Genomic DNA, 20,752 nt, shown 5'->3' on the forward strand with positions numbered 1-20,752 from the left:
CACCTGCAGGGCTCCAGGTGAGCATGGGGGTGTGGATCAGAGTGGGGGGGCGACGGGTGTCCTCACAGCCACAGTGAGACCCGTGTTGTGTGTGTGTGTGTGTGTGTGTGTGGAGGTAACTCTGGTCGGTTCAAGTTGAGAAACATTTAGTTTCATGAAGTGAGTCAGAGAACCAATCAGAAGTCAGTATGGAACTAAAGCCCTCCCACCACATGGTGATTGACAGGTCTCCTGACAAACTGAATCAGGAGAAATGTTTAAAATAAGACTGAATTAAACTTCTAAACTTTAAATGTTCTAATATGAAATAACAGGAACACAGAGATTATGAGACTGTGGCAGAACGTCTATACTCTATATTTCTATATTTCTATATATTCTATATTTCTATATTTCTATATTTCTATATTTCTATATATTCTATATTTCTATATTTCTATATATTCTGATTATGTTTTCTTTTTTGTCTTTTTGTCTCTGTTTGATCTTTAATTGACTTTCCAACTAATTGTTTGTGTCTTTTTACACCTGTAGAAACCTGCAGTCCTGAACCTGCAGTCCTGAACCTGCAGTCCAGAACCTGCAGTCCTGAACCTGCAGTCCTGAACCTGCAGTCCTGAACCTCCAGTCCTGAACCTCCAGTCCTGAACCTGCAGTCCTGAACCTCCAGTCCTGAACCTCCAGTCCTGAACCTGCAGTCCTGAACCTCCAGTCCTGAACCTCCAGTCCTGAGCCTGCAGTCCAGAACCTCCAGTCCTGAACCTGCAGTCCAGTCCAGGTTCTGACCCTCAGCTGAGTTTTACCTGCACCTCGTGTCTCTGACCGCAGGGGGGCGCTATCACCCCGCTGCCTGTGCTGCCTTCTAGTGCTGTGGGAAATTAGACAAACAGGAAGTTTGACTCCATCATGTCGACGACAGTTGAAGCATTAAAACAGCAGCATGTTAAAGGAAGAGGACAGAAAGACTTTCACCTTTTGCCTTTCTTTAAAAAAAGTAAACTCACTTTGTAAGAAAGGGAAACACGGACATCAGATCTATTTCTTATTATTTAAATATTTATGTTACAATAATGTATGTTTGTGTGATTTTTGCTTTACAGAATTGTTTTGTCAAAAAACTTTATCAAACAGTAGATAAATAGATAATCTAATAAAGGTTTGAGCCTGGAGGCACCAGGAGAACGCTCTACAAAAAGATCTAACAGACATAAAATAAAAAGGACAAAAACAACAGGAGAAAAATAGTCTCGGATTAATTGCATGTATTAATTAACGCAGTAGAAACTGAAATACAACGATTAACTATGAGATTTTATCTATGTAACTCTGAATTCAGACCCTGTTGCGGGTCCATGAACGCAGCACAGGCGGGTCCCTTCATGTGTTTCTGTCTTTTTTTTTTTTTTTGTTCAGTTTTTAGTTTTAGTCTCAGACTGAGGACGGAGCCGCTCGATCTTCGCCCCGGATCGATCACTGGGATCGATCAGTGATCAGATCTCTTCAGATCGATGGATGAGCAGCAGCCGCACAGGTGAGAGACGCATTCACGGAGTCAGGTTTTTGTTTCAAGCTGCGACTCGAAGCTGCGACTTTTCTGCAGCAGTGAAGCTCGTTTTCCGCCGCAGAGATGTCGGTGTGAAGCGGAGCAGCTGTTTGACCCCTGACCTCTGACCTCCGGGAAGAAAAGTTTTAAACTTAAAAACGGAAACACTCCGGTAGATTAGAAGTAGGTTTCCTGAGGCTGGGGTCACACTGATCAACAGGTGATCGCTGGATTAGTGATCGGGGTCACCTGCAGCGACAGGTGAGGGTGTTTCTGTGCTTTATCGACAGGTTAAACGTTTCTGAGTTGATTTTCCAACAGAGGACCGTGAACGCCTCATCATTTATCATCATTTAATGTGATAAATCATAACTTCAGCCCTTCGAACAGACAGAAAGAAACTAAATTCAACTTTTTGTGTATTTTTAATTTGGGTTTATCATCAATGTTCTGGCCTCAATGAGCGTTAATGTTTACTTAAAGTCAAAAAACCAACTCTGTGCTGTAGCTCAATGCTAACACTCTATGGGATTTATAATTAGGATGCTAACCGACTTTAGCATCGTGAATGTGGGAATATTTGCAGTAGCAGCAGCTTAAAGAGTCACGCTGTCGTGTTTTTGTCATTTTGATGATTGAGGCCACTTTGTCCTTTTGTATCTTCTTCTCTCATGATCTCCACTTTTAGAAGTTTAATTGTCATTTGTACTTCTCCTTCACATTCAGGTGCAGGTCCTAGTTTCTTTTTGACATTTTATTATTTCGTTGCTTTAAAACAGGAGGACAGTTGAAGTAAAGACGCTGATGTTCAGAGGAAACAGATAAAATGATAATTAACTTCACGGTGCTGAACATTATACAAACCAGATGACAGTGGAGACGTTGTCCACGATGAGATGATAGAGAAACTGAAATTTATGTGAATACAGAAATTCAGACAAGACTGATTCTAGAGAAGCCACAGGTTTTCCAGTCTGCACCGAGTTGAAGTTCAGGTCTCAGGTGTTGATTTGATGGTTTCAGTGGTGTGAAACCGAATCACTGGACCCTGCATCCTGTGTGTGTGATGCTGAGATGGAGCATGAGGAGTTCAGCAGTTTGTGGTCTGACCTGATGAATGAGGACCTGTTTGAACTGTTTCAGTATTTGGACAGTTCATTTTGTTCTTCAGGTTTCAGTAGAGTTGAAGTGAATGAATTGAGAACGTTGGCGGAGTCAGAGTTCGATCAATGGACCAAAACAGATCAGCGTCAGATCAACGTGAGCAGGAGGCCGGATCAAAACGTGTAGTGTCTCTTTAAATGAAGGAAGAATCCGTGTTGGCCGCTTCAGTGTGAACCAGCAGGACAGATAAACATCTCAGTAACTCTCCATCATCCTGAGTGCTTAGATTAAAGCCAAACAGCATTTAAGGGACTCAGGATCATGGTTGGTCCACTTCCTGGTGCCTCTCACTGTTTAATGAGATGGAGTTACACACATTTACTAACCACCAAACAGGGCTGCAGCTCGAAAAGTGTGGTTGTGGTTTTCTGTGTTCACTGTGGAGTCGTGTTGATGAGCAGGCAGCATCGAGTCAGTGTCTGCTTTAGCCTCAAACTGTGTCGTCATCACCAAACGGGGACGAGGTGACGAGCAGATCATCATCAAAGAACACGCCCCCACGTCAGAGATAAGATATAAGAGATGAACCAGTAAAACCAGTCTGCTGTGTGGAAACCAGTCTCATGTTTGTTCGATAACGTTACAGCTGGTTTATAAGGAAGAGGACAGCCCTTTAGATAAACCACTCACAGTTGGTTTTAGTTGATCTGATATTTGTTCACCTGTCAAGTTTAGTTTAATACTCAGAGTGGTGTGTTCAGGATCTGTGGAGGTATTAATCACATCTATTTCACATAATCTCCACTCGTTATATTATCATGGTCACATTTCACATTAATGTAGCGTCAGCATCAGATTCAGACTGAAAAGTGCTGCAGTCAGTCAACTTGAACCAACAAACAGTTAAAGAAGGGTTTTCAGATTCTCCCTGTGGGAACCACAGAGCGACACCGACGATGGCACTGATCCAAAGACGGTGTTAAAAATAAAAAAAAGGACAGATGCAAAAGGTCATTCATGTTCTACTGAATCACTTCATTTCAGTGTTGGATGGTGTGAGACCGTCTGCTACAGTTTCGTATTATCATTTATATAATTATACAAAAAGTAGAAGTAGTTATTAGAAGTACTTCTACTTCGTAGTAGTACTTCTAATCAATGTCACTGGTGAAGCTGGTGGTGGCAGCGTCATGCTGCAGGGCTGCATCTCAGGAGCAGGGAGACTGGTTCGAGTTGAGGAAAGGATCCTGTGCTGAACTCACCTGTGATTAAAGCACATATCTAACCAGCCAATCACGTGGCAGCAGCTCAGGTGTGAGACCTTGATTCAGTGAGTCACATGATGTTTGAACTGACGACTGCTTCTCTCTCCACAGACATGAGGCGTGTGTGTGTGTGGCTGTTGTGTGTGTGCGTCTGGGCCCACCTGGACCACCATCACCTGGTTTCCAACAGCAACACAGCCACAGGTAAGAGACACTGTGTCGCTTCACAGCAGCTGCAGATGATACTTGTTCAGTTTTAGAAAGTAAATATGAAACTATCAAGATACAGTCAAGTCCCAGTTGGAGTATTAGTGGGTGGTGGAGCACCGTGTTTGTCTCCTTGTGAGGTCATTTCAGTTGGTTTCCAGACATCTTGAGTCTCTTCGTGGTCCTTTATCATCTGTAGCTGCCTCTTTCTGCCTCTTGCTGCGAGTTGGACTCTTTGTAAAACTCCTCTGTCGTCGTATCAGCGTTGTGCAGTGGCGACAGCGTGGGAGCTAGCCGTTAGCTGCTCACCACAGTTTCCTGGAGGCAACAAGTTGTTGATGCCACAGGAAGCTCGGCGACAGAAATAGAATTGTTTCTTTTTTGGAGAAGATGACACTTCTCAGTTCAGCCCACTTATCTTCATCGTGGACAGGAAGCAGAGATGAGCACGAACTCCTCCTTCAGGTTGAGAAACCGAGTCTATAAAGACCTGAGAGCTGTGAAGCTGCTGTCTCAGGAGAGGAAACTGTAAAGAGCGTGATGGGAAGTGACGTTTTTCTCTGGGCTGATGTTCAGTGTGTGACTGCAGCTCGACTTCCCTCCTGTTTGTTTCTCCGTGTATTTTTGTCCTCACAGCTGCTGATCTTAATCCTCCGACTAAACTCGGACTTGTATCAGAGACTCCGTCCTCGCGCGTCTCTTCACCTCCTGCTCTGTGATGTTGTCGCTGTCACACTGGATCAGTTCAGCTGGATTCATGCAGGGATCAAGAGATTAAAGCAGTCTGGGTGTAAACATGTTCTGCTACACTTTTTAATTTGTAGCTCAGTGTCAGGTTTCACCCAGCGACAGCTGGACGTATCGTACGACTGCAGCCTGACCGACCGACCCCCCAGCACCAGAGTCCGAACATGATCATCAGTATTTAGGGCTGTTGGATGATGACAACAGTGACAGTGACAAATTGGCCACAGACTCTGCTGCTGCTGTTCCTGTTTTCTCGGCACGTCACTGCATTTGTGCAGTTTCTGAACATTTAGACAAGTTTAAAGTTTGAAGTTGTTGGTGTTTTTACGTTAAGCAGAGTTCACGTGTCAGGTTCAGGTGGTCCAGCTGGTCTCAGACGGACGGAGAAAACATCTGCAAACAGGATCTGTTATTTCTGTAGAGCAGGGATTCAGGTCAGTGACTAAACACGACCATGGTTCATTGGGGTTTTAGTGTTTTCAAGCAGCACAGTCGGTTTAGGGCAGCACCGACAAACCCAGCATGGGAAATACATCAGAGGACCAGAAACCTGCTCCTGCAGTTCCTGAGAAGTATTAAACACACTCTGTGCTGTGCGATCATGCAGAAACTCTCAGGCTGAAATGACCAAATGTAGTCATGAAGTTCTGTTTGAGCTGCTCCGTTACCATGACGCCCGCAGCTGCAGCAGATGAGTGAACTGATGGATGGTCGTGGATGCTATCGGCTAGCTGAGGCTAACAGAGCAGCCACCATCAGCTCCAACCAGACAATAAACAGGTGTTAAAACTATGTCTGATGTTCACTCAGAATAAACCGGAGGAAACAGAGGCTGCAGAACTTCCCTGAGAATCTTCAGGTTTTAAAGTTTACTTCCGTGTCGCAGTAATTCAGTGATGTTCAGTCTCTACAGCCACGACTGCTCAACAGGAGCTGAAAACAGATCATTCAGCTCGATGACATGTGAATAAAAACAGCCGTGCTCACGTTACAGCAGCCCTTCATGAGCTTTACAGGGTTTATTTCAAACCTAACATTGAGGTCATACTCAGGTCTCAGCTGATCTTTACACACTGTAGCTTCTCTATCATCAATCTCCTTCATCGTCTTTTCGGCATTAATTATTTATAACTTCCAACTTTTAACCATTTAACAAACTACATCTGGACGTATTCAGACCACCAGTTTACTGCATTGTAAATTTAATGTACTGTTGTTAAGTGTTCAGTGGAGCTTTGACTAGATTCAAAAAACAATGAATCAGAACAAAGTGAGGAATTAAAGAACAGCTGAACACAAACGTTTAGTTCATTCATGCTGCAGCCGACAGGAGTTGGAACTTAAACACATTGTAAATCCCAGAGGGACAAATCTCAGACTGAACACACACTTCCTCTGAATTCAGTCTTATTGTCTTATTTGACCTTGTAAAGTGGTTTAATTCTACGTGTTTCGTGTGATTTTCAGTAAAAACCTTTTCTCAGCTGCTCTCGACCTGATTTCTTCGTAAAGTTACTGTTAATAAAATCACTCGATGTGTTTCATTGATGAATCAACAAGTTAAAGTCAAACATGACGTCTCATGATCAAATTATTCACTGAACCCAAAGATGAGTTGATTTGATTTCGGTGGTCAAAGGTCAAAGTTCATGCATGTCCTGTTCTCATCAACACTTTACATCTGGCACAAACATCGACCTGGACTCTGATCAGCTCCAGTTTGCAGAGCAGCTGTTTTACTGTGAGACTGAAGAAACCTTAAGAACAGGAAGGTTCTGCAGCCACTTCTGGAGAACACTAACCAACAGAGACCTTCTCGCACCCTGATGTGATCCTGAACCAAAGCATCATTGGATTTTAGTGTCTCTGTCGAACTCCTCCCAGTGAAGACGTCACCTCCTCCGTCTCTGGAGTTCAGAGAAGCAGAAACTCGGTGTCGGCCACAGATGATGGATGTTTACTCGTCCTGTTGCTGTTTTTGGCTCCGACAGAAACAGAAGCTGCACTCAGCTCCAACATGTTTCTGCAGCGGAACCTTATTTAAATGCTTGTTCAAAGTTCCTCTGTGTTGTGGGTTGTGTTTGTCTCTGAATTCTGAACATGCTCAGAAAGTTTTAGTCACTCATAAATTATATTGTGTTATATGTTCAATGTGAGGACGTCTTTTCATACTGATGATGTAGTAGTGGTACAGTTCTTCCTGTGTTGCAGACCTGTGTGTGATCGACCCGCCGCTCTGTCAGGATGAGAACTCCCTGCTGAGCTTCGAGTCGATCTGCAGCATCCACAAAATGATGGACGACGACGCCGACGGCACAGTGGACATAACGGAGACGGACGAGGTGAGACGGAGACACACGACATGAAGTCTTTTATTTGAACTAATAACATTAATGATAGTAATTCACCCCCCACACCCCCGTCCCCAGTTTATCAGAGAGGATCTGAAGTATAACGACCCCAAAGCCAAACACAGAAGCTTCCACCGAGCCGACATGCACATCAGCGTGGAGGACATGTGGAACACCTGGAAGAGCTCCGAAGGTGAAGGTGGGGGGGGTGTACAATAACCCATGCTAATGCTAATGCTAAAGAGTGTTTCGGATTCCTGCAAATTCCATAAAATATCTTGGAAAATGACATTTCCTCTCTTCTTGTTGTAAGCGAACACTGCGTAGTGTTAGAGAGCTCTAATGTGAGGCGTTCGGGGACAGCACAGAGTGTAGATTATATTGTGTTTGATAAGTTGTGGTGATCACAAGAAATCCAGTCTGCAGTTATGTTGTAAACACAGAAAATACAACTGATCAAAGTGCTGAGTACCTGGGCTGAGGTCTCCTCACCTCACGTCTTACTGAACCAAATTAGATTCTAAAAACCACAAATTTAAGGTTGACGTTGCTTTTGAAACGTCTCTGATTTCATCTGCTGCTTTGGAAGAGGATGAAAAGAAAACAGGAAGGCAAGAAGGGAACAAAGAAATGAAGCAGCAGGGGGGCCTGAAAAGGAGAATCATACTCTGCAGTTTCATTGTAAAAATAAAATCCTATTTTTGGATCCACTTCATATTTCAGCTTAGTTCGTCGGTGATGATGTAAAAAAAACTACAAACACGTGAAAAAAGTTTATTTTTAGAAAAACGGCACAAAATGTACCAGCAGAAAAAAAACGACGATGTACTTCAGAGTACACAGAGGAGGTATTTAGTTACTGTGTGTGTGTTTTCAGTGTATAACTGGACGGAGCAGCAGGTGGAGGACTGGCTGCTCGTCAGCGTGGAGCTTCCTCAGTACACAGAAACCTTCCGGAAACACCAGCTGAACGGAAAAGCTTTACCCAGGTAACATACACACCTGAACATGGGCCAGTTGGAACTACATTTCCCACAATGCTTTGAGGACATGTTTTTCAGCTCCTTATCATGACTAAACCCAACTCTGACCTTAAACCATGTTGGAACAATCAAAGTTGTATAAAATGTCACAAAAGAGTGAAAGAAATCCTTTTTATAATGTCCCACAAATCCAAATATAATGAACAACAGATAAGTTGTCTCTAGTTGACTTAGTGACCATTTGTTCTGACGTCCATTAGGAACACAGAAACCATCGTAGGTTTTACTGTTGCTCATCAGTAATCGGTGTCTCTCCTCTGGTGCAGGCTGGCGGTGAAGAACACCACGCTGACGCTGACGGTGCTGAAGATTTTAGATAGAAGTCACGCTCAGAAACTGCAGCTCAAAGCCCTGGACATTGTCCTGTTTGGACCACCACCAGGTGTGTGTTTAACGTGTTGACCCCGCTGCGGTGTGTATCCATTATTACTACTGTGCTGTCCGTGTCCCTGTGTGTCCGCAGGCCAACAGAACCAGTGGAAGGATCTGGTTCTGGGTTTGTCCATCCTCATGGCTCTGGGCGGCTGCTGGTTCGCCTACGTCCAAAACAGGAGGTCAAAAGACGACCTGGGGAAGCTGATGAAGGACCTGGAGGGTCTTCAGAGGGCCGAGCAGAGTCTGCTGGACCTGCAGGGGAAGTGAGTCCATTACAGCTGCTGCAGATACAGAGAGACACACACAGAAATCCAAAAGTATATTTAATAATTACATGTAATTAACCTTTAAACTCTGACGGGGCTGCAGGAAATAACTCATCTAGTGTGTGTGTGCGTGTGTGTGCGTGCGTGTGCGTGCATGTGCGTGCGCGTGTGCGTGTGTGTGTGTGTGTGTGTGTGCGCGTGTGTGTGTGCGTGTGCGTGTGTGTGCAGCAGCTTTCGGTCTAACGTCCTTATAAGGACAAAGAATAGAAAGCAGCTCAGTCAGAGAAACACTAAGTGTGTATTTCTGTTCACACTGAGTGACGTCACCTGATACTGATAGTATCGTATAGTAATAAATATACTATAACTGTTACTACTACTTTTACATCTTAGCTCTTTTATCACCTTACACCACTGGTACCAGTAGTAATTCTACTACTACCATTAGTGCTAAGTACTGCAACCACTGCTTATCCTACTGTTCAGAGTTTTACTGTTGTCTTTACTACTGCTACTTCTGTGCCACTAGAGTGTAGAAGTACAGTAGTAAGAGTAGCAGTAAAGTATACACAGTGGCAGTAGTAGTAATAGTAGTATAGTAGTAGTGGTAATGGTAGTAATAGTAGTAATATTACTAATTGTAATAAGTAGTTTAAGTAGTGCTAGAGTATTAACAGTAGTAATATCAACAACAGTAGTACTGGTATTCCTACTCACAATTGTGTGTATTACTACTAATAACAGAAGTAGTGGCAGCAGTGCACTAGTAGTACTACCAGTAGTAAGTAGTATTCAGCTGATACTAGCAGTAGCAGTGGTTGATGATGCGTTCAGGTGTAGGTATGAAGTTGTTCTTTTCCTGTTTGTCAGACTACAGCAGGCTCAGGAGGAGCAGCGCTGTGTTCAGGTGGAGAAGGTGAAGGTGGAGGAGAAGCTGAGGAACGAGATCAACTCGGCCAAACAGGAAGCTCAGCGGCTCCGAGAACTCCGAGAGGGAACCGAGAACGAGAGGAGCCGGCAGAAATACGCAGAGGAGGAGCTGGAGCAGGTCGACAGACACTTCCTGTTGGGGGGCGGGAGACGATAGTCGGTCTCTGAAACTCTACTGAACGTTGTGTGCTGCAGGTCCGCACGGCGCTGAAGAAGGCGGAGCGGGAGCTGGAGTCGCGGGCTCGCTGGGCGCCGCCGGAGGCTCTGCAGAGGTGGCTGCAGCTGACCCACGAGATCGAGGTCCAGTACTACAACATCAAGAAACAGAGCGCGGAGAGGCAGCTGCTGCAGGCCCGGGAGGGGGTGAGGACACATAGTTAAACTAGTCTAACAAACACCAGGTTGTGGACTTGTTCTGGACCATGATCTGGTCCAAGTCGGCAGGTTTTAGCTGCAAAGTGTGAAGCACTTTTGTTATAGTGCGAGTAATGTGATGATGATGATGATGATGACGATGATGATGATGATGATGTTTCAGGCAGAGAAGATCAAGAAGAAGAGGAGTTCTCTGTTCGGGACGTTTCATGTGGCTCACAGCTCCTCGTTGGATGACGTCGACCACAAGATCCTCTCAGCTAAGTAAGTGACCTTCGACCCTGAATGGGTTGAGGTGTAAAGGAGAAATATCCGGGACATGAAGAGGGCGAACAGTTGCTGTGGAACAGTCTTCATCACTTCTTGTTCTGTGACGTAGCGACTAGAGGGATCACAGACCTGGATCAGGCTGCTCCGGTACAGAGGCTAAAGAAGTCACGATTGTCTCCTCTCCCCCTTCGTTCTGCAGCCACCTGTGGCCATGTGACAGAACGATGGTGAAAAGGGGATGGATGGAACAGGGAGGGGGGAGGTGGGATTTTTCTGGTGCTGCAGAGATGAAACCTGCTGCTGAGGACGTGGAGTAGATGTGGTCATTAAAGCGTAGCTGGTCGTTAGTGATGGTCACCGAGAACAGAACTGAAGCTGTGTTTAATGTAGGATGAGTTGGAGATACTTGTAGTACAGTAAAGCACGAGTACTGTACTTCAAACTGTACTTACTAAATGTGCCCCCCGCCCCTCAGACAGGCCCTGGCCGAGGTGACCACGGCACTGCGGGAGAAGCTGCAGCGCTGGCAGCAGATCGAGTCTCTGACCGGTTTCTGTCTGGTCAATAATCCGGGTCTAGGAGCGCTGGCAGCCGCCCTCAACCTGGACCCGTCCTTCATTGGCCTGCGACCTCCGACCCCTCAGCATCTCCTCCTCTCTGATGACCTGGATGATATGGACGAGGACATCCTGTCTCCTGGGACACTGCAGTGTAAGTCTGTGAGAGCCGAGTCATCACGAGTTGTTTTATATCTTTCTTCTCATCAACGCGTTCTGATGATGAAACTACAACACTGTTGTCTAAGAACTGGATCACACACCACCCTGCAGCACTAAAAGTTGATTAATCCGCCACCAGAAGTAGTCCCCTCTGTTGTCCAACAGCTGAGAGTTTTAAAGCTTCACTCAGCTGCAGATGAGGAAGGTTGTCAACACGTCACTGATGTCGTTTTAGGATAAATCTATTAATCTATCTGTGGCACAGAGGAAACGTCTGGACAGTCTGGTCCAGAAGTTTCTGGACAGTCTGGTCCAGAAGTTTGTGCTGCTCTAGCATTTAGATGATTGGCTGCTCAGTGGTTTGGTCTTTTACGAGTCTGTAGATGTGGCGTTTGGAATGAACGGACGTGTGTCAACTCTCGGTAGACGTTGAAGTGATGATAAATAAATAATTCACTGTACAAGTGTCCTTTAAATCCACTGACAGCACCACTGGTCCCTTCAGGGGAACAAGTGGAACAACAGACCTGAGTTCGTCTTCTCTCAGCTCACCTGTCTCCAATCTTGTCTCTGATTGGTCCTCTTTTCTTGGCATCTCTCTCTTGATTGGCTCCCTCCAGATGCAGCGTGGCAGATGGACCGGCGTGTGAGCGACCTTTGGCCTCTGAGCGGCATCGCAGACAACCCGTCACCATGGAAACACTCTGGTTGGCCCCGTCCCTCCTTCGGCCTCCCCCCCCTGTGATTGGTTTATACCTCTGAGTGATCGGCTGCGATATCAATCAGATAAAAATTAAATTACTCAAAACGCTGGAGCTTATTTTTTTAGAATTCACATCCAAACATTTAGTAAATTTAAACAGACGGAAAGAAAAATACTCGAGAGATGTTTGTGCAGTCAAGCATTTTCCAGGAGTTACAGCTTATAAGTTTTAAAATGTGTTAAAAAACATTAAAATATGTCAAATAGAAGGAATTTAGGAAGAAACATTTTTAATTTACATAATTTGAACAGATTTTTAAAATTTTATTAACTGTGTTCTGTTTAAATCTTTACAAAGGTTTGTTCTGGATTTTTAGAAAATCAGTTAAATATTTAAAACATCATTGTGAGTCAGTAAGTGTAGATTATAATTATTTATAGATTATATTTATTTCTTATTATTAACTATGTGTTTACATTTAACAGCTGTGTCTTTTCCTGCAGTCAATGTCAGGAGCTGAGGTGTTTGTGCTTTGTCCTCAGGGAGCAACAGACATTTTACCATAATAGAAATATAATTAACAATGACGGTTTATTTTTACTTAACTTAGTTGTTAATTAATTTTAAATGTGCTTTATTTTTATTTGCTTTAAATAAAAAGAAAACTCACTTTGAGTTCTCAAGTTAAAGACAAAAACCTGAAAAAGGTTTTTGAATAAAAGCAGCTTCTAGTTCTAAATAATGTGTGAATCTGTCAGATCTGTTACGGAGGTATAAACCAACGACGAGGCAGCGTTCACCTGAACATTTGTGACAAGTCAAATTTCAGACACATCATGTTTTAGGACTAGAGAATTAAGCTGCAGACTCAAACGTGCTGCTCCTGACTCGAAAAGGCTTTAAGATGCTACTGTAAAATCAACAACAATTTCTTAAACTTCAAACCACGTCTGTGAACATGATGAGCAGCAGGTGTGCACGTGAACGCCTCCTCACCTGTGCAGCTTCACCCTTTTCTCCAGCTTCGTCCCTCCGTCTGTTCAGATCAGATAAAGCTGGTCTGGTGTTTTCCAGAAGAATTCCCACTCTCCTCCTGAAGACCTGGACGTTTTAACAGTGTTAACAGTTTAACCTGCTCCTCCCTCCTCGTTTCCACATTAACATCCACTTACAGGTCTGCAGTCGTTAACAGCATGAATCAGTTTTTGTTCACAGAGTTGAATGTTTTGATTCCAAAATGGTTCCACAAACCGTGTTTAGAGGGGTGGATGTTGGAATCACATTAATTTGAACTGTGTGAAGAGAAGAGCCACATCTGAAAATGTCTTTTGCTTTCACCTAAAATTATTTGAACCCAAGTTAGTATTTAACTAAAGAAGCTTTACAGAGACTCATTCATTTAAAACATGACTTACACTATGTTCAAAATAAAACCTAATGAGAGCAGCATGAAGCGGCAGCTGCACATTTAGATCCCTCATTTATTTTGTTACAGATTTAATTAATTAATTAATTTTCTGCGGCCACGAAGTCAGACTGATTGATGAAGTAAAACATTATTACCATATGATTCAACATTTCACATTTTCATATTGATACTTATCATCAAATAAGTCTTTCATCCAAAAGTCTTGGATGAAACTAAACTCAATTTTTTTCTTCTGTTCACCCAATAACAAAAGACAGGTTCCTCTTCAAAATAAAATGCTTGTCATTCTGAAGATGCTGCAGCTGAATTTTGCACCTCACTGCATTTTGCCCTTCTTCTCTTGAAGATGTGCTGCTTTGTAAATCTGTCCTTTTCACATGAAACATTTTTAGCATCGTCTTATGTTTGTGTGCCGATCATCTGGTTTTCAGAATAAAACCACCAACTCAGTCTAACCCCTGTGTCTCTCTCTCTCTCTCCCCACAGCTCAGAGTCTGATGCCCCTGCGACAGCGGATTGGAGACCCTACCCTGACGTTCAGCTCTCAGAGGTAGGTTGGAGCCCAAACCCCTCCTCATTTAACCCTACATCAGATCTGCCTCCTCACCTCTCAAACTCCTCTTCCTCCTTTATCCATACTCTCAGGGCACAGCTCATATTTCTGCTCTGCTTTTACAGCCTCCCACCTGTAGGGGGCGCTGTGACTGGACAGACACAGCACTGTCGCAGCTTCGGGCATGTTGCTCTGTACAATTTGTTTCCAGAGATGCAGATGCACTAAAAAGACATAAGACAATAAAATCAGATGACCAGATCACTGAAACATTAAATTTCATCTTGAGCGTTTCAACAGAAACAACGTCCGATTCATTATTTGCTTATTTTCAAATTATGAGAAGGAAAGAGCAAAGTTGTTGTTTGTGGAGTTTACAAGTTTTAGAACTGGTCCTACTTTTAGAGGGTAACAGGAAATAAAGAGTAGTCCTCATTCATGGTTAAGTAGTCAAGATCTAGTTTGAGTGTTCAACATTTCGACTGATGATGTTACAAAGGGACAGAGTTTAGAGTTTGCTGTGTGTTGGTGATTTACAATAGTTAGAATAAAATTTTGAGTTTCAGTTTTGAGAAGGTTGACAGTTCTTGGATTTGTCTGGAGGTGAAGATTTGGAGTTTTAATGGTTTAGATACTGATGATTTATGTGAGGTATTTGCGTGGTTTGCTCTCGTTTTACAAGTTGTCAGGTTTTACGAATACATTTTGATGCAGACGACTTGTTGGTTTATAATTCAAGAATAATTTTGATCCACCAGTATATTTCATGATGCTGTAAGAACAAATTAGTGGTCTACAGATGTTGGATTTTCTTCTTTTTTACTCATTTAGTTTTTAAAAGCTAAAGGAACAATAAAAAAAGCTTTTACCTGCTTTTACATATACAATCCTTGCTATTCTGTTTTCTCACTAGCTGTTGTAGCTGCTAAAAATAGTCTGTAGCATCAATGGGCCCACGGAACCTGCCACGTAGTTCAGTTTGTGTATGAGCTTTGATTGAAATGAACAGTTTAAATCTTAGATTCTAACTTTAATTCCCTTGTCATTTACAGTATCTCTCTCTCTCGCTCTCTCTCAGGGACATCATGAACCGCTCAGACTCTGACTCCTCTCTGCCTATGTCTCAAAGTGAGTCAAGAAACATATATGTCTCCAAACCTTACCCGTCATCCAGAGTCCAAACCCTTCAAGTTCAGGGATCTGGGTTCAGTGCTGGAGGAGGAGGCCTAGAGAAGAGCTCCAGCCTTGGGGAGCTAAGGGGCAGCTCTGCTTCAGTGCTCGCGACCTCCTCTTCCACCCGTTCCCTCTGCATCACGTCCGACATCACCGACAGCCCGATTGCCTTCTCATCCTCCAGCTTTTTGGGAAGTGGCCGCGGGATGGGACCCCAGGTCCCAGTCAGGAGGAGCCCAGTGGAGGAGAACGGGGGTGATGAGACGGAGTCGTCCAGTAGCCGGAGGAGAAGCGCTTTTAATAAGATCTTTAAGAAGAAGCAAGGACGTCACTGAACCTGAGAACCTGCTTCAGATTCCTCTGATCACAGACAAACACGCCTGCTTTCAAATGCTACTCACTAAAGAGGAGATCTTCGTCTTCATCTTCATCATGATGAAAAACATCACTCAGAGGGAACGCAAGTTGTTAATTCTTCTGAACTCACTCATTTGCTTTTATTCAACTTTCTTGCTCAACTGTTTAATCTTCCTGTCAATTAAACTGAGAAAACGCAACTCTGGACTCACTGTGGCACAAAGGACGACAAAGGACGGACCTCCCAATACGCACAGGACAAAGAAAATGATGTTACAGACCAAAGAGGATGACGACGAAGAATAAAAACCACTGAACATGTTGTTGGGAAATCACTTATGTCCATGACAGAAAACATGCCGGCATAAAAGCTCCAGACTGTTCACTGGTTTGATTCCTTCAGCAGCAGATTCTTTCTGAAAAGCCAAACAAAGAACATCCAGCTGGGTTTAAAGGGACGATATCAACATTTTGACCAATAATTCGCGAGTCAGGTGACTTATGTTAATAAGCTCTGTTTGGTCAGATAGACAAAATACAAAAAGGCAGCTTCACCTCTCGAGTTCAAGCCAAAGAAAAGCAGCAGGAAGTGGATCAGTGATCGCGCTCAGCTCTAAAAATTGTTTCCCATTTATGGAACAGGGTGAATTGACTTCCTCCAAAGTTAAGTCTGGTTGAACTCACACTGCTCTCCAACTTCCAGACAATTTCAGGGACGGGTTCCCTGTACCTGTCCGTTAGGAAATAATGCTGTTTACAAGTTATGTTTACAACACGCTGTTCCCCCAGTTCTTGGCCACACAAGGCTAAATTTCACCAGGCAGATTTTGATCTGATGGCAGCTTAGAGGTAAAGACCCACTGAGAGTGATGCAGTTCACCCTCATGCAGGAGCAAAACACATTATAAGCCTTTGTGTGACAGAAGAGTAATGCAAATAACAAGAGTGGTTGAAGGTAGAACATGTTCTGTACTGTATGAAAATGACGCACTGGTGGATCTTAGTGAGGTTTTACCTGCTGTGGATAAAAGTCTGTTGAGGAGAACATCAGTGACGTTTTGCTGATGACTAAGTTACTCACTAGTTTACGAACAGCGACGACAACAAGTGGAAAAGATGTTTCATGATTTTATTCCTCATGCAGTCCAGGTTAGACAGAACTAGGCCGTACAGCGCGTTTCCTGATCGCACCAGAACTCAAAAGTATTTAGTACAGATTTCAACAGCCAGACTCGAAGGTGGCGTGATAAAACAGTGGAAAGCGGCTGTGAAAGAGATAGTCATGAAAATCTCTGAAAGAGAAAAGGTCAAAGTGGAAATGAATGTCAAAGTGTCACTTTCAGAAAGTTACAGAAATGGTCGGGACACAGACCAGCGTGATCCGATGTAGGAACAGTGGAGAATACTGATGACGTAAAGACCACGAAGGTGTGTCCTGGACGTCAGAACAGAGATGGTCACCAGTTTCTGATTTGGAAATTCAGACATTACCATTAAATAACATTTAAAGACAACAATTGTGAAAGGTCCCTTTTAACTGAAATAGTCCCGATCGACGATAAACGAAAGTCGGCAGCCTGAAAAACAAAGACACAGTCGCCGGTCAATCACTGTTACTGAGATAAAAAGAATCGTTCCCAAATCTGTCCCAAATGACACGAACGTGTGATGAGTGCTCTTTGTCTCCTCAAACTAACGACATATCCTGAAGTGAACTATTCAGTAACAAACTGGGACCAGTTGTCTTATAGTAACTTAATATGAACAGTGAACGTTATACATTATAAAGGACGGGATCAAATCATCATCACAGCAGTAAAAGACTGACGATGAATCCAGTTACAGTTTGTCTGTTTGTTAGATCGTCGTCTGTAAATGCTGCTTTTGTTTCATATGTATATATCAGAGGGTGTTTTCTGATTTTATTACATGAGTTTTGGCTCTGTTTTAATGATGGTGCATCTTAACCATGGTGGAATCAAACCGACAACCTTTTTGTGAGACAGCAGCACTCACGACTAAATCATTTCTAATAAAAACAATCTGAAGTTAATCTTATTTAAACTGTTTTTAAAGGGCTGCTTATGTCTAGACAACAGGTTTCTGTCTAACTTTGCTTCGCTTGTTGAGTCTGAAGAACTTGTAGATTTTGTGTTGAGGATGTAAAAACATTACAGATACAGAAATAATGACGTCTGCACTGAAACTCAGGTTTTTAGTGCTTCACTCACTTGTGGCGCGAAGTCAGCACTTCTCTCCACAAGTGAGAAACACTATCGTTTCCTCAGAATACCATGAGGCCGGCCTCTTCAGACCACTTTTAGATACTAACACAGTAAAATCAGTGTCTTATCAATAAGGCTTTTAACCAGATTCAACCAGACTCACACTGGGCACCAACATCCCAACAAACAACATGCACCAAACTATAAAATCCATGTTACTGACTAGAACACATCAAATCTTTACGTAGTTAGACCCATATGTACAAAACTGTTGACTAATAATAAAAATACAGTAACATCCTCTTTACTGATGAGTTTGAGCAGAGACAGGACAGACAGTGAAAGTCTGCTCACTAATTTAACCTGATGTCTGCAGCTGTTAGCGTTAGCAGCTCAGCAGGGATCCACACACCGTTTACTGTCATCGCTTCACATCTCTCACAGATACCATCTCTTCAACAAACACCAACTGTTCAGCGTGCAGAGTTTTTATCTGTGTTTATTATATCTGTCGGTCTGATATGAGACATCCTGAGTCATGACTGAAAGCTGCAGCAGGTCCACACTATTCATTTAAAATAAATAAACTGATTAGAAAGTGTAAAGTGTGAACAGACGCAGCGCAGAGAGATGTCAGGATGTTTAGAATTAATGTAATAGAGAAAATAATTCAAAAGCGGTACAAAACAAACATCATCACCATCATCAAAACAGAGCCTGGGTCATTTTCTTTAAGTTGTTTTCACTGTTTGATTTTCACCTGTAGAGGAAAAATAAGACTGAACAAGAGAAAAGTCAGAATGTGTCTGCACAATTTGAACTCACAGACACACGCAGAAATAAATCAGCTGATGTGTGTTTTGTCTGAGGCAGGATGTTCAGCAGGAAGTAAAATCCTAGTTACCTTTATTTACTCTGGACAAGGATGAACGTCGGTGTGTTTATTTAAAGAAACCAGCTGCTGGCTGTGGACTTCATTACCCAGAAATCCTGTAACATGATACAAAATCAACTAAACATTGTCGCCTTCTTCACACAGATTAGAAAAACAAGAGGTTGGTAAAACTTCCAGGACCGATTCTTTTTTATTTTATTTAATCTGAGATCAGTAATAAAGTGTTGGGAACTGCTGTAAACTAACGTCTCTTCATTTAAGCACTTCTTAGTAGAAAAGTAGTAAATAATTAGTTCCTCTTTCTTTCTAAGGAAGTCTAATGTGGATGTTTCAGCACTCCCAGACGACATCGTCCAGCTGCTGGAAACGTCTCTATATAATATATACATAAAATATCTCGACTCTGTTTTACTCTTTGATCTATTTATCTCAGTCTTTGAACATCTTTAGTTTGCTGATGATTTTCTTTTCAAACTAAAAGGTTCAGTTCAAACTGTCTGAACTCTAGGCTCCATCTGATCAATGTTAATATTGACAGAAATAATTGACCCTCCACTTCAGCCAGAACTCAGCCTCTGACTGTTGACTCTGTGGTGCGTTCACTGACCTCTCAGTTGCTCTGGAAATCTGTCAGAAGGAGGCAGATGTTTAACCACCAGGTGGCAGCACAGAGCTGGTTGGAGAGAAGTGAAGGTCTATGACCATGAAGTGTTTCAGTGGTTCTGCACACAAGTGAATGTAAAATAAATCCAAGGAGTTACAGAAGCAGTTCAGGAGAAATTTATATGAAAGTTATTATTTGTACAAATTACAAATAATTATTTCCCCCAAATAAAGAAACTACAGATGTTTTCTGTCAAGTGTATGAAAAACCAGCTTCTTACAAAGTCCTGGTTAGGAATTCTCTCATTCCCATATTACAAGTTAAGTCAAAGACCAACTCAGACTCAAGTCCCAAGTGAAGACAAGAAATCAATTTGATCTAAATAAGATTTCCAGAATAAATAGGTTCAACTACCTCACTGACTAACTCCCAAGTCAAGATCAACGAGATTTACACAATTTGAGTTAAGATCAATTGTCCTGAGTCAGGAAAAGTCCAAAAGAGTCCGAAATTCAAAGTCAATATCCAGATATGACCTTCAAATCCCCAATCCAAACCTGAACCCAGATGGTCAGAGTCAAGTCCCAAAGAAAAAAGAGACGCCACCATAAAATCTTCAGTCAAATCTGAAGTAAACACAGATCCACCGACCCTGTTCAAGACTAACAAGTAGACTAAAGTCCCAAATCAAGGTCAATGAATCCAAGTCTTAGACTTTGTGTTTCATCCAACAAGTCGTTCTGTGGCCTTCAACAAATGTAGTGCAGCTGAACGGATCAGAGGTGTCTTTGTTATTCCTGTCACAGAACATCACAAGTTTCCTGCCCTCGGGTTTTGTTGACCACAGCAGAGTTTTAGCATCAGTGTGATGATCTGTTGATTTACAGTTTTTAATATTCTACCAAGTCAGAAAGTCTGAAGTGAAACGTGTTTTGCCAGGTAACATCTAAAGTGATCACCTTTACAACTCGGGTCTGCTAAAAAGACAGAAACGTCTTAAAACGTCACGTTTTTCTAAAAGAAATCCGTTTTATTTTAACTGGTGTTACTACAGAAGTTTTGATGTTGTGTAACAGCTTTTCAGTGGCGTTCATTTCACCTTATAAGGTTTCCCTGTTCATCACGCAGTGTTTCCTCCTGCTGGCTTCGCTCCTCCTCTCCAACCACGTCCTGTACACAGAGAACAAACCACCCGCACTGATTGGTCAGAAGATAAGCAGGTACATCTGATAGTAGAAGCTGATTTTAATATTTGAATCATTGGACCTTAAAACGTATTTTGTTTTAAAAACTGTTCCATTTAAAGTCTCCGTGTATGTTAGTGCCAGATGCCCCTCTTATGAAATCAGTTTGAAGTTGGTGAAAACTCTTCCGAGGCAGAAGTGAAGAAACAGAGAAAGGAGAAATGAAACAAGAAAATTTCTGCTCTCTGCTCGTGTGGGTCAACTTCCCTCCAGAGAGCAGGAGACATCCTGCAAACCACAGGTTCCTCTTCATCTGAACCAACACATCTGAAAAACAAAATACACAACATGTAAGATCACCTCACACCCAGGCGGTGGACAAAATAACAGAAACAGCCAAGCTGCCGAGTGAGAGCCGAGTTAGAGATTTTAT

The 20,752-nt window shown here is 42.8% G+C and overlaps 2 protein-coding genes and 2 long non-coding RNA genes across 7 annotated transcripts in view; 1 reads left to right on the forward strand and 3 right to left on the reverse strand.

The window, feature by feature from the left end:
- LOC113160323 overlaps positions 1-20,752 on the reverse strand; it is a 76,697-nt gene that overhangs the window by 37,853 nt on the left and 18,092 nt on the right. The window lies entirely within an intron of this gene.
- Positions 1,414-17,031, forward strand: LOC113160294 (stromal interaction molecule 1-like). Of its 3 annotated transcripts, none has more exons than XM_026357489.1 (14): positions 1,414-1,531; positions 4,024-4,116; positions 7,061-7,208; positions 7,296-7,410; positions 8,095-8,206; positions 8,527-8,642; positions 8,724-8,898; positions 9,772-9,949; positions 10,027-10,194; positions 10,370-10,470; positions 10,952-11,187; positions 11,816-11,902; positions 13,815-13,878; positions 14,960-17,031. In XM_026357489.1, exons 1-14 carry the CDS (start codon positions 1,509-1,511, stop codon positions 15,387-15,389), a joined length of 2,046 nt encoding a protein of 681 aa, XP_026213274.1. In that variant the 5' UTR covers positions 1,414-1,508; the 3' UTR covers positions 15,390-17,031. The 3 variants fall into 3 exon arrangements, with proteins under 3 accessions (XP_026213274.1, XP_026213276.1, XP_026213275.1); XM_026357490.2 differs by having other exon boundaries at positions 1,417-1,531; positions 7,078-7,208; XM_026357491.2 differs by lacking the exon at positions 11,816-11,902 and having other exon boundaries at positions 1,416-1,531.
- LOC113160393 lies at positions 8,830-14,949 on the reverse strand. The gene is made up of 4 exons (XR_003298686.1): positions 13,936-14,949; positions 12,896-13,000; positions 11,748-11,965; positions 8,830-8,916 (listed from the first exon to the last, which is right to left on the reverse strand). It is a non-coding gene; the product is annotated as an uncharacterized LOC113160393 (long non-coding RNA).
- LOC113160394 lies at positions 18,860-20,740 on the reverse strand. Its single transcript, XR_003298687.1, has 3 exons — positions 20,402-20,740; positions 20,235-20,305; positions 18,860-19,253 (listed from the first exon to the last, which is right to left on the reverse strand). It is a non-coding gene; the product is annotated as an uncharacterized LOC113160394 (long non-coding RNA).

This window comes from Anabas testudineus, chromosome 10 (assembly GCF_900324465.2).
Source record: "Anabas testudineus chromosome 10, fAnaTes1.2, whole genome shotgun sequence".
NCBI lineage: Eukaryota > Metazoa > Chordata > Actinopteri > Anabantiformes > Anabantidae > Anabas > Anabas testudineus.